This window comes from Tupaia chinensis, unplaced genomic scaffold (genome assembly GCF_000334495.1).
Source record: "Tupaia chinensis unplaced genomic scaffold, TupChi_1.0 Scaffold149011_1, whole genome shotgun sequence".
Lineage (NCBI taxonomy): Eukaryota > Metazoa > Chordata > Mammalia > Scandentia > Tupaiidae > Tupaia > Tupaia belangeri.
The window spans coordinates 1,499,634-1,512,354 of record NW_006208857.1 but is presented as its reverse complement, the minus strand read 5'-3'; the positions used below and the strand labels follow the sequence as shown (position 1 = coordinate 1,512,354).

General features: G+C 47.8%; 1 protein-coding gene and 1 pseudogene across 1 annotated transcript in view; one reads left to right on the top strand and one right to left on the bottom strand.

The window, feature by feature from the left end:
* The window catches only part of VWF (von Willebrand factor), a 183,061-nt gene that overhangs the window by 20,481 nt on the left and 149,859 nt on the right, over positions 1-12,721 (bottom strand). The window contains exons 39-43 of the mRNA XM_006170833.3: positions 9,489-9,591; positions 9,046-9,120; positions 6,068-6,172; positions 4,204-4,409; positions 957-1,106 (exon numbers count right to left, since the gene is read on the bottom strand). Of these exons, the coding sequence (XP_006170895.1) occupies positions 957-1,106; positions 4,204-4,409; positions 6,068-6,172; positions 9,046-9,120; positions 9,489-9,591 (639 nt within the window). The remainder of the gene's footprint in view (positions 1-956; positions 1,107-4,203; positions 4,410-6,067; positions 6,173-9,045; positions 9,121-9,488; positions 9,592-12,721) is intronic.
* LOC102483273 (small integral membrane protein 19 pseudogene) lies at positions 11,532-11,978 on the top strand (annotated as a pseudogene).

Sequence of the window (12,721 nt, the reverse complement as noted above, 5' to 3'; positions counted from 1 at the left end):
TCTCGTCTGTCTGGCGAGCACATGTGCCCTATAGCAAAAACCTCTCCCCCCCAAAAAAAAAACTTCCTACTTAAACACAAAATATATTGGTACCAATATTATATCAATGACCTCTACACAGCAATCTTTATTTCATAGGAAGTTACTGCCTCTGCCTCCATGAGAGGAAGTGGAGACAAGGGGTTTCCAAAACTTAGTGTTCCCAAAAGGTGTACCCAGATACCACGGCAGCATCCTCTCCCAAAGGTCCCTGGCAATTCTGCTCATCCTCAGTCGAAGGAGGCAGACAGAACAGCGAATGAACTAAGGGGCTCTCTGACTGCCGGATTCACTCTCAGGCCTGCCCTTCCACCACCAAACCACAAACCACCAAGACAGCACCAGCGCATCGTCCTCCCTGCTGTTAACAGTGAAAAGAGGCAGACACAAAAGATATGTACTTGCCCATCCTGGCAGCTCTTCGAAGATCCTTCACAGGACGAGGGTAGTGATAGTAAAAGCACTTAACCAGCAAGCATTGGTCTACAATTCCTCCCGCAGACTCTGGTTCCCTTTTTCTAGGGTCTGATTGGTCTTTAATGTATGAGAATCGGGTGCCCAGAACCTTGGGGGGCCTTGGGGACAGGTAACCATAAACTAAAGTCTGGAGCAGTGACCATGTTTTCTGTACCTCCAACCATAAACACACTCTGGTGTCAAGTCCTCTCTTCTAGATACTTACTCTTCTCTACACTTCTCTGGACTGGAGTCCAATAGAGCGCTCATGATCCTTAGCCAGGACTGAATTACGAATCACAAAAGGATGACCCAGCAACCCTTTTCTCATATTTCGTTCTTTCTACCCAGACCTCTCCTCCTCTTTCCTCCTTGCCTCTGGCCCTCCTTGCCCCTTCCAGAGATCCTACATCACTACCGTAATGGCTCCACACAGCCCTCAGCCTGTCCACCCCACTCACCGGCCGACAGCTGTCTTCACAGGGCTTCTGAGAGCACTGGGCCACACGCAGGCCCACCACGGCATCCTCCATGTCGGTGCAGGTGCACACGTCGCAACCTTCCTCCCAGAACTGGCCCACGGGGTAGACGGTGCCTCGGTGCACACACACCTGTGGACACAAGGTTTCTGTGTGTGAGCCCATTCGTTCTGGTGAGTGAGTGGTGAGTGGGCACGTGTGCGGTGGTCGCTCCAGGTACTGAGAATGCAGCAGCTCACAAGCCAGCGTGCTCTCGGCCGTGGGGGGATGCCTCTGAGCAGATCTGGCCCTCTGCCCTGCCCACCCACCAGCCCTGGAAAATCACCCCCAGTTAACTGCGGGGAGATGACCCCAGGCTATCTGTTACCATGGTATTAGCAATAGCAAAAGCCCAAAGTAACGTAAACACGCAACAACAGGAGATCTGAATAATCTGGGGGCATCCATGCACTGGAATATGATGTATATGATGTTATAAAAACAATTAAAGCCAATCTCTATAAACCAATGTAGAATAATAATCAAATACTGGTCATTTAAAAAAATATTTAAATAGAACTTTCCGTGAAAACTCAGAAGATACACAAATATGTAAAATCATGTTTTCAAAAATAAAAAAAAACTCATGCTAATTGCAAATTATAGGGAGGAAGGAAGAAAGACAGTAGGCAAAACGGAGATACAACCAAGACTTCTGGGAAGATATCTTGTTTTACAATTAGGATTTTAAAATAACTTAAGTGTTTTACATTATAAAAATATTATACCACAAAAGAAATAAACAGAAAATCCTAAAAATGAAAAACAGAACTAGCATCATAGCCTAGTGGCTAAGGGAGCTGATCCCACATAGCTGACCGAGGTTCAAATCCTGGCTCTGGCAGCTTGAGAAACACACCAAGCACGAGTGCACATGTACCCCAAACCCCATGGGATGGAGGGATGGAGAACAAGGGGTTGCAGCATGACCGTGCCCCGCTGTGGGTTGCTTCCTCCCTCTCACCACTCATTTTCTTTCTTTCCATGGCACCCTGACAATGTACATGCCTTCTAGCCATTGAGAAAAGAAAAGAAAAACAAATCGAAATAGCTAGTATTGAATCTGCAGCATAATCACATGTGGAAAATTATCATTTCAAATGACTTCGAAATCCATTATTTTGATTATGAGTTCATGAGGGTGCTAAAAACAAACAAAACCAATAATAATAATAATAATAACCAAGTGAATTCTTTGGTCATCTATAGTAGTTTCTAGAACACCAACTCCTTACTCAGAAAAGTAATAAAAGAAAACACCAAACATTTATCCTGCTTTTCCTAAGATAATTCTATTTCAGTGTAACCAGAAGTGACTGGGGAAAAGTTCCTTCTTGTAGGAGAACTGGAGTTAATAAATACATGGGGTGATAGAAAAGTCATGTTTTACAAGTCCTAAGAACACACAGTCTTAGGCAACAAACACCAATGAACATTAAAACGCTGATGGGGGTAACCAGCAGATGGCGTACTGGTTACGTCTCTGGATTCCCACATAGTCATCTATGGTTTGAGTCCAGGACCTGGCAGCGTAAAACTCATGCTGGGTGTGTGTACATGCACGCCCAAAATCCCGAGGAGAATGGAGGAGAAGGGATTGCAGTGTGGCCACCCCCCTGGGAGGTAATTTGCTTTCTGCCTCTCCGGCAAGTGCACGTGCCCTATAACAAATAATCTCGAAAGGAAAGAAAGAAAGAGAGAAAGAGAGAGAGAGAGAGAGAGAGAGAGAGAGAGAGAGAGAGAGAGAGAAAGAAAGAAAGAAAGAAAGAAAGAAAGAAAGAAAGAGAGAGAGAGAGAGAGAGAGAGAGAAAGAAAGAAATGTTGATGGGGTAAACTTCACCGCAGAAATAGGCTACTGCCAAAAGAAAGAAAGAAATGTTGATGGGGTAAACTTCACCGCAGAAATAGGCTACTGCCACCTGAGCCCAGTTGTCACGTTTACACTAAAACACAGGACAGCCAGACATCAGGGCCTCGTGCGTGCTGCAATGGGAAGCATCCTCTGCCATGCTTTCTTGCCCTCCCCCAAGGCTGACCTCAAATGTAATGCTCTGGGTCTGACTTCCTATGTACTGGGAGTACAGAGGATGGACGAACACAGGAAGCGACACCACGAGGAAGCTATGGGTTAAATCCAAGATGCATGACATTCCATTAAGACAAAGGACCCAGCTTCTCCAATGAATGAAAGGCATGAAGAGTGGGAGTGGGGTTGCTATGGATTACAAAGACATAAGAAACACAGCAAAGGAAAGAGGGAGAGCAAAGTAGGGGTCAGAGGACGGCGGGAAGAGGAGAAAGAGAACAAAGGATTTTAAAAAGCAGCAGAAACAGCCATTTCCTGACTTGCTCCTGCTTTTCCAGACACAGTGTGTTAGAAACCCTGAGCTGGAAGAGGATCCTGAAACAGAGACCTAGTGCGTTCCAGGCAGGTGAGTGCCCGCTCTAGCCCTAACAGGCTCCAGGAAAGGGTAGCTGTGGCTTCCCTGTCCTTTGCTTCAGGACTCACCCTCGACCCAGCAACTTCGGGTCATTCCGCTGAAACTCTGGCTCATTTCAAGACGCACTCTTTGGCACTTCTCTGCCCTTCCACCCATCCCCACCTCTGCTCCACCAATGAAATCTTCAGGATAGCTCATCTTGGGGCCCTCTCCTTTCAAAGACTGCTATTTGCACTCCATCTCTGTCCCACTGACACATTCTATCCAGTTTATGTACTACTGTCTCATATATACTAACAAGATCATAAGTAAAGACTGCATCTTCCACTTCTCCAATAGCCCGAAGCACAGCAGCAGTTCTGTTAGAACATAGCAGTTGCTCAGGATGTATCAGCTAGATGGATGGATAGATGGATGGATGGATGGATGGATGGATGGATGGATGGATGAAGAGATAAACTGACTGTAATGAACAAATAAGTAAACTAGTAGCTGATCTCTAAATAATTCGTATTATTTTCTCAGCTAAACTACAAACAAGCTCTTTATGGTAGGAGCCATGCTGAGTACATAGTCGGTTCACTACCAATACCTCCTGAGTTACCTAAATTTCCATGTGGAATTTGGACTATTGACTGCCTGCTCCCCACACCATGGACTGTGCAGGAAGGGAAGGTCGGGTGGGTACAAATCTTCCTTGAGGAGCAGGCATCTGACCCTTGTTCCAGCCAGAGCTGAGCAGCCCCTACCTTGTCAGGAAGGCAGGTGATGGTGGTGCAGCCACAGTCGTTGGTGGAGGCTGAGGCCAGGTACCCAAGCGGGCAGCTCACCGTGGAGTTGACACAGTTGCAAGCACACTCATACTCATCACAACACTGCGTCTTCCGAAGGGCTGGCGTCCGGTGTGGGGGGCAGGAGGGTGGAGGCTCCCTTTTGCACTCCTCTTTCTTGCAGTCTGAGGGCAGCACAAGGGATAGACTCAGTTCTGCCACCTGAGCATGGCACTCAGCCAGGAGCGGTAAGTGTTAGCTATGATAGAAGGTCCCAGGGAAGTCTAGACCCAGAGTATTGAATCAGAAATCAGTGTGACACTGGGCACATGTATGTGTGTGCCCAAAATCCCGAGAGGAGAATGGAGGAGAAGGGATTGCAGTGTGGCCATCCCCCCTCGGGGGTAATTTCTCGCTTTCTGTTTCTCTCTGTCTCTCCAGCAAGCACGCATGACCTATAGAAAAGAAAGAAAGAAATCAAAGAAAAAAAAAAAAAGAAAGAAAGTGCAAGCCCAACTCATAGGCTATTCAATTGTACTGAAAAGCAGTTCACCTGCATAAAAATTAGAACATTAATGAAAAGGAGAAATGTGAAGAATTCTGATGGAAAAGTGACGCCTGCCCATTCCCCACTCTATCGCCTTCCCATTGCCCCTGGAAGGGGTAGGCTCCTTCCAGCTACTGGTTCTCAGAGACATTAAATATAGAATTTCCAGGACCCAGGCAGCCTGGGCACACCGCAAGCTGGAAGGCACTTTTACAAGGCGTTGGCTTGTGTAAGCCTCTTCCTCATCTCAGTACCTAGCAAAGTACCCTGTCACTTTAGGCCTTCCAACACCACGGAATGAAAAATCACCAGCAATCCTGGCGAATCCATGAAGTCATTTCATAAACGTCATATCCTGCCCTTGTGTCCTCTATTTCCAACTTCCTTCAAATCCAATGTGTGCTCTCACCCTCAAAGTCTTACCACGAGGAACTCAAGTGAGACTACATGTCAACAGGACGAGAACTCCACTTGACTTACAGTGGGTATTCTCAGCGGCTAACTACACAATTCATGTCCTTCCGTGTCTTACTTTAGTTTGATCTTATGTTTAAAATAGTATTTGTGATTAAACAAGTATACCTACAGAGAGCAAATGCCCAATAAACATTTAGGAATGAGACCCAACGTGGGGGATAAGCCACGGGAACATTTCTCCCCTCAATGGCATCTGGAAGATGGGAGTGAATGAACTTCAGATCTGGAGTCCTCCTCATCTCAGCCCCAACTGCTTCTCTTTTTCTTTTTTTTTTTTTATTTTTAAATTTTTTTATAACCACAGTCAGTTCTTTTACTTTGATGCTTTCTTTTTTGAAAAAAAAAAGTTTTTTTTATTTAACTTCACTTTTTTTGTTTGTTTTTTTGTTATTGTTATTGTTGTTGTTTTTTGACCAGAGAGGGAGAGAGTGAAAGACAGAGGGAGAGAGAGGGGGAAAGTGAGAAAGGAAGCCACAAAGTCCGGGACTCAAACCACAGTTAGCCATGTGGGAGTCCAGTGCCCTCAACCACCACACCACCTGCTGGCCCCCCAACTGCTTCTTAATAGAACCTGAGAAGAAAGCACTTGTAGCTGTGCCCACACCTGGTCTACCTTCAATAACATGCAGCTGCAAGAATTGTTAGAGAATTCAGTTCAGCTACAACCTCTGTCCCAGATGGACCCCAAGCCCAGACTCAGCTAGCCAGACAACAGGAAATGGCATGATCTTAGAGCAGGTCCCTAAGAAAGAGGATGGCATCCACAGGCCAGAAGATAGTGGGCTTCCCACCCGCTCCTCCTCATCCTCAGAGGCTTACCGCAAATGAAGTTGGGTCTGCATTCGCCGGGATTGGTCAGCATTGGCTGGAGCCCACCTTCACAGCGAGGCACTGGGGGCAGGTCGCAGGTCACCAGGTCACATACTGAGGGCCAGGAAAAAGAAGCAGCCACATAGAGTTAGCGAGTGGGATGCTGCATTCCTATCCATGTAGACATCCACCATTTTAGGAAGATAGTGATGCTGATGATAGACATGGAGATAAAGGGGAGGTGATAGATGCTGAGTACTAGACAGACAGATGGTTGGATGGATGGATGGATAGATAGATGGATGGATGATGGAAGGATGGATAGATAGATGGATAGATGATAGAATGGATAGATGGACAGTGATGGATGGATGGATAGGTGGATGGATAGATGGATGGATAAATGGATGATGGACAGATGATAGAATGGGATAGACGGACAGGGACAGATGGATGGGTAGATGGATCATAGAATGGGTTGGATAAATGGTGACTGATAGATGGTCCAAGTCATGTGATAAGCGTGTCATTCTTATCACCTACAAGACCCTTCAGATCTCAGCCAAGTCATCTGAATCCTCTAGACCTCAATTTTCTCTTTAGTGAGATGGAAATGCTACCTTACAAGGTTGGGCTGAGGAGCTCTTGAAATAACGAAGGCAAAATGCCCAGCACATTGCAGAGCTTAGTAATGTACCCTATAAAATGAGGGACTCGAACCGCATGGCCCTTCCAGTTCTGGTACTATTGACATTCTAAGAGCTACTGGGTCATCAGAAAGGTCATGATGCATTTTTCTGTTTTTCTTTGCAAAAATGCATCATGACTTTCCTGATGACCTAAAATTTTATTCAAATGATTCTCAAGTCAGATTGCCTTCCCCTACAGAATTTCTATTACCTCAGATACATTTCTCAGTGAGTTCATTATTTTATTTATTTTTCAGATTTATTTATTTATTTTATCATTTTATTTACTTTGTTTATTTATTTTAATTAAACCAGAGAGAGGAAGAATGAAAGGGAGAGAGAGAGAGAGGAAGTGAGAAAGCAAGGCACCAGGTCCAGGACTCAATGGATAGATGGGAGTCCACATGGGAGTCCAGCACCTTTAACCACCATGCCACCTGTCGGCCTCTAGAATTATTTAATTTTATTCATTATCATTATTTTTTAATTTGACCAGAGAGAGAGAGAGGAAAAAAGTGGGAAAGCAAGCCAGTAAGACTGGGACTCAAACCATGTTCGGCCAGGTGGGACTCTAGTACCTCAACCACCATGCCACCTGCCATCCCCTAATGCTCTTGATTGTTTTTTAAAGAATTATTTTATTTAACTCTATTTACCTACTTTTTCTTTTAAATTTTGATCAGAAAGGGACAGAGCGAGAGAGTGAGAAAGAGGAAAAGTGAGAAAGCAAGCCGCCAGGGGACCAGCAGTTAACGTAATGGCTATGTCGCTGGACTCCCATGTAGTCGACTGCAGTTCGTGTCCCAGACCCGGTGGCTTAAAACTCACGGTGGGCGCGTGTGCGTGTGTGCCCAAGATCCCAAGAGGAGAATGTAGGAGAAGGGATTGCGGCGTGGCCAACCCCCCTGGGTGGGTGATTTCTTGCTTTCTGTCTCTCTGTCTGTCTGGTGAGTGCACCACACGTCCTATAGCGATCCCCAGTCGCCATGTGGCTGCTCACTAACCACAGCTGTTGGCCACCCCGACGGTGACTGGGGGAAGAGAAGACCCTCGCTCTCTGTGCTCCTGATGGTCCTCACACCTTCTTCCTCAGGAAAGCATACTCATTCCTGTTTTTCTTTCTTAGGTTTTTGCTATAGGGCGCATGTACTCGCCAGACAGAGAGAGACAGAGACAGAAAGCGAGAAATCACCCCCCAGGGGGGATGGCCACGCCTCAATCCCTTCTCCTCCAGGGATCTTGGGCATGCACGCACATGCCCCCGGCGTGAGTTTAAGCCACCAGGTCCGGGACTCAAACCATGGTCAACTACGTGGGAGTCCAGTGTCATAGCCATTACGCTAACTGCTGGTCCCCTTACTTCTCTTTTATATCCTTGGACTGTCCCTGGATCTATCTGCTCTCCCTTGAAGAGCGGCATCCCTGCCAACTCTGCAAGCCTAGCTTTTTGTCTTTATCCATACCTTTAAAACATTATACAGGACAGAGATGGCAGCAGAAGAGGCTCATGCTGGCCATAATTCCAGCCACTCTGAACTCACTGGGTGATACCAAGACCCACTCCCTAGTCACGTGTAGTTGGCAGCCCACCGTCAAATCTCTGACAAATGCTGTGCTGAGATCAAAGTGCCTTGGCTGTGGCTTTCTTGATATCTACTATCCTCAAACCCTTATTGAAAAGGAAAAATGGGGTCAGCCAGTGGCATGGTTATTAAGGCAGCTGGATCGCACATGCCCACTATGCAGTTTGAGTCCCAGACCCAGCAGCTTGAAAAACACGCTGGGCATGTGTGCATGCATGCCCAAAATCCCGAGAGGAGAATGGAAGAGAAGGGATTGAGTCATAGCCATCCCCTCAGAGGTGAGACTTCTCGGTCTCTCAGTCTCTCGGTCTCTCTCTCTCTCTCTCTCTCTGTCTTTATCAGGCAAGCACACATGCCCTACAGCTTAAGTAAATAAATACACAAATAAAGGAAAAATTGGTTACATTGGCATGAATTTTTCTTCAGTAAATCTCTGTAGTTCCCATTGATCATTCCATTCTTTTATTAATGTCTTCAAACTTGTATTTAATAACTTACTGTGGAATTTATCCAGGAAGCAAATCCTCGTCTCCAGAGGCAGCTCCTTCCATTTTTTTTTTTTTTGAAAATCCAATTAGTCTTTACCCACCTTCCCTCACTCACCTGCCACCTATGGCCACACCCACCTTTCAGCACCCCACAACAGTATTCACCTGAGGCTGGGACTGAGGGGCAAGGGGCTACACCTGGAGAACCCCCCGCGGTGAGCACATACCACATTCGTACTCCGGGCAGCACTGGTCTGTGTTCTGGCGGAGGTGGGCCACTTCACATGGGCCACACGTGGGAGCTGGAGAGGAACAGCCACAAAAGACAGGGATAAAGGCACAGCCTGGACAGGTTCAAACACTGGATTCTAAGTGTTCTTGCGCCTGAAAACCAGCACAGCCCCTGTGTGTGTCCCACAGTGACTCAGGCCCTCGGCCCTCTGACCAGCATGTCTATCAACAGCCTCAAATCACCCTCCAGGGAACTCTGAGTCTGAGGGCCACGGCAAGGTCAAGAGGGCTGGGCGAATAGGAGACTCTGCCCCAGGCACAGAAGCAGGCCCGGTACCCTCGAGGGGAAATGCAGGCTGGTCAAGGAAGTCAGCAGCAGGTGCCTGACCACGGACCTAGCCGACCAGAGTGGGGCTGGGGCCAGGGAGGGCCCCCTCACCTCTGGCCGTAGGGCAGGGTTGCGATGTGCAGTTGACCTTCCGCCCGTTGAGGCATGTGCAGATCTGACAGGGCTGGTGGTTCGGGATCCAGGTCTCTAAAAACTGAGGAAAGGCAGGTCTGAGAAAGGACTCAGACTGCTCCAGTTCGAAGCCCTGGAGTTGCTGGAAGTGGATTCTCCCCAACCCCTGGTTCCTCTCAGAGAGGGCCAGGCCAGGGCCGGCGCCTGAGCCATCTCCCTGCCAGAAGGGCAGATAAACAAGAGCAGGTGGAAGGGAGGTTGTGAGGCTTGGAGAGGGGAAGAGCTGAGAGCGAGGGAAAGAGCTGAAGAGAGCAGACTGACACCCGACTGCTTATAGTCTCAGGAAAATGGCAAAAGGCAGATTCCAGAACCCTCGGGGCTCCCACTATGGCCTTCTCCAGTGGTGGTGCTAAAACCAAGCAAGGTTTATACCACACTGCTAGTCATTTCTCAAGCCAAAGGAGAAATTAGGATGATCTAGAAAAAAAAACCATTTACTTCTCAAATTGACTTAAGTGAGGAAGAGTCGAGGAGAGGACAGCAAAACTCTTAGCAAGTCTTACTGGAATTCGATCACTTTCTAATGATATTAGCCTGGGGGGAGTCAAAGTCCTACATTGCTTACCCCAGTGTGCACGGATCGGACTTCTGGGGTGAGGTCGGGAGGAAAGCAACTGTCAGAAGGCGGCCCGCAGGCCCACCGCCAGGGCCTGCAGTGGGGACCCCTCGAGCTCTGATGTGCACTCCGTCCCCCCCCGCCTCAGTTTCCATGCTGTATGGTGAGGGTGCCAGGCCTGGCCCCCGAGACTGTGGCAAGGAGGGGAAGGCATGGTTAGCACTGGGCCCTGTGCACAGAAACAAGCCGCCAACCTGGGGCAGAGCTGGGACTCGGCCCACCTCTAGGCTCAGCCTCCAGCTTACATGTAAACTTAACAGTAAATTCCAAATAAGAGGCCCCAGGGGGGCTAGCAAGTGGCATGGTGTTTAAGGGCACTGGACTCCCACATGGTTAACCTCAGTTCAAGTCTCGGACCTGGCAGCTTGCTTTCTCACTTTCTCTCTCTGTCCCTCTCTGGTCAAATTAAAATAAATAAATACATAAATAAAATAAAGTTCAATAAAATAATTCTTTAAAAATAAATAAGAAAAAAATTTAAAAAGGAAGGCCCCAGGATAAACACACTTTTATCCAGTAGCTCAGAAGTCCCCAAATCATTCCCAGGGCAAGAAGCTCCTGCCCACTGCATCGGTGGAAGACGAGAAACACCCTCCCAAGGCCCCGTCCTCCTTCAGGATCAGCCCCAGGCCCTACCCTTGAAACCTTCACGCACTCTGCAAATAGCAGCAGCCGACACTTGGACAGCATCTGCTATGTGCTGCTGGTCAAGGCTTTTACAGATTACCCCTGTAGTCCTCACCTCACCTACAGTGAGGACACTCTTAATTACTGATCTGGCTTTTCTTGTTTTTCTTTTTCTTTTTCTTTTTTTTTCATAGGGCATGTGAACTTGTTGAAGAGAGACAGAGAAAAACTAAGAGAGGGAAAGCGAGAAATCACCCCCAGGGGGGATGGCCACGCCACAATCCCTTCCCCTCTATTCTCTTCCTGGGATTTTGGGCACGCACGCACACGCGCCCGACGTGAGTTTAAGCCACTGGGTCCGAGACTCGAACTGTGGTTGACTACGTGGGAGTCCAGTGACGTAACCATTATGCCATCTGCTGGTCCCCCGCCCCTACTTCTCCAACGAGAAAGCCCAGGCACTTGCCCAGCAGTACACGGTCACGGACACGGAGCTGGGATTGAAACCCAGCTCCCACGTGGTTTGCCACTGTGCTCTGCTTTCTCGCTGGAGTCGGTAACGTTACAAATGTTCAAGACATTTTCCTAAGAGAAGAGCGCGGCGTGCGGAGCGGCAGCAGCAGGAGCCGGAGCAGCCGCGATGGAGCGGTGAGTGCACCTGCAGGGCTGTGAGCGTTAAGTGACTGTGCACTGCCCAGCACACAAGCCCTCGGATCTGCATGACTGGAGGCCACGGGGTGATGGGTGACGACGGGTCTACTGATTACGCGGTTCACGAAGCCCGCAATGAAGCCACCAATGTTTACTTGATAGCGATCCTTGTTAGCTCCGGTCTCTTCATGTACACCAAGAGGAACAAAAGGAAAATCATGAGAATATTCAGCGTGCCACCTACAGAGGAAACTTTGTCAGAGCCCAACTTCTACGATACGGTAAGTAAAATTCGTCTGTGACAGCAGCTGGAAATGTACTCCATTTCAAGGAAGTATGACTATCAGCAGCCACAAAACCAAGATGACAGTGTGCATCTGTCACTGGAGTGAAGCCTCCGAAAACGCGAGCATGAGCAGCCCGTGTTGAGCAGTAGAGTAGAGAGCGCCTGATCCTGCTAAATCATGAACAGCATAAAAACTCTGTCTGCCTAAGATCATTTTACTCATGACCTTCCCCAGCCTTTCGGTGTGCTGTGCTTTGCTCTTCTAATTGCATCTCCAATCCATTTGTTCCATAAATACAAATGGCCCAAAAGGCCTGGACCCAGAGAGCCTGCATATACCCCGGAAGACACAGGATGACCAGAGGCAGCAACTTCCCCTTGAGAAGACCTTGGACTTCTTCAGGACATCAGTCAGAAGTAAAAACACATCTTTGGAAGCAAGAATCCTGGAGCTAATACCACTGTGATCAGAACATTTTACAAAATTAAAAAAAAATAAAAATCCAGCCATTGAAACAAAACAAAACAAAAAAAGATATTTTCCTAAGAGCTTTACATTTATTTACATTATTTTCCTAAAAATAACCCTACCAGGTAAATACCATTAATAACCATAACTGAAAAAGAGCCCGAAGCAGAGCAGTCAAGTAACTTGACCAAGCGGCACATCTAGGAACCCACTAGTCCCAGAGCCTAACACGGCGGGTCAGAACACACTGGCCCAGCTCTTGAATGGTGATGGACCACGTGGGGGAATAAGGCTCATTCACAAAGCTGAATGAGATGAATAAGCTTCGATAGGGCCAGTCAGGTGGCATGGTGGTTAGGGCAGCTGGATCCCACTTTGCCAGCAGTGCCCTGGGGCTGGGAGTTCTCAGTGGGCACACCTAGGAAGCACAGAAGGACCCAGCCAAAGAAGAGAAGATAATTCCAGGGGAGGAACAGGCCGCCGAGGAAGGAATGTTCTTGTGG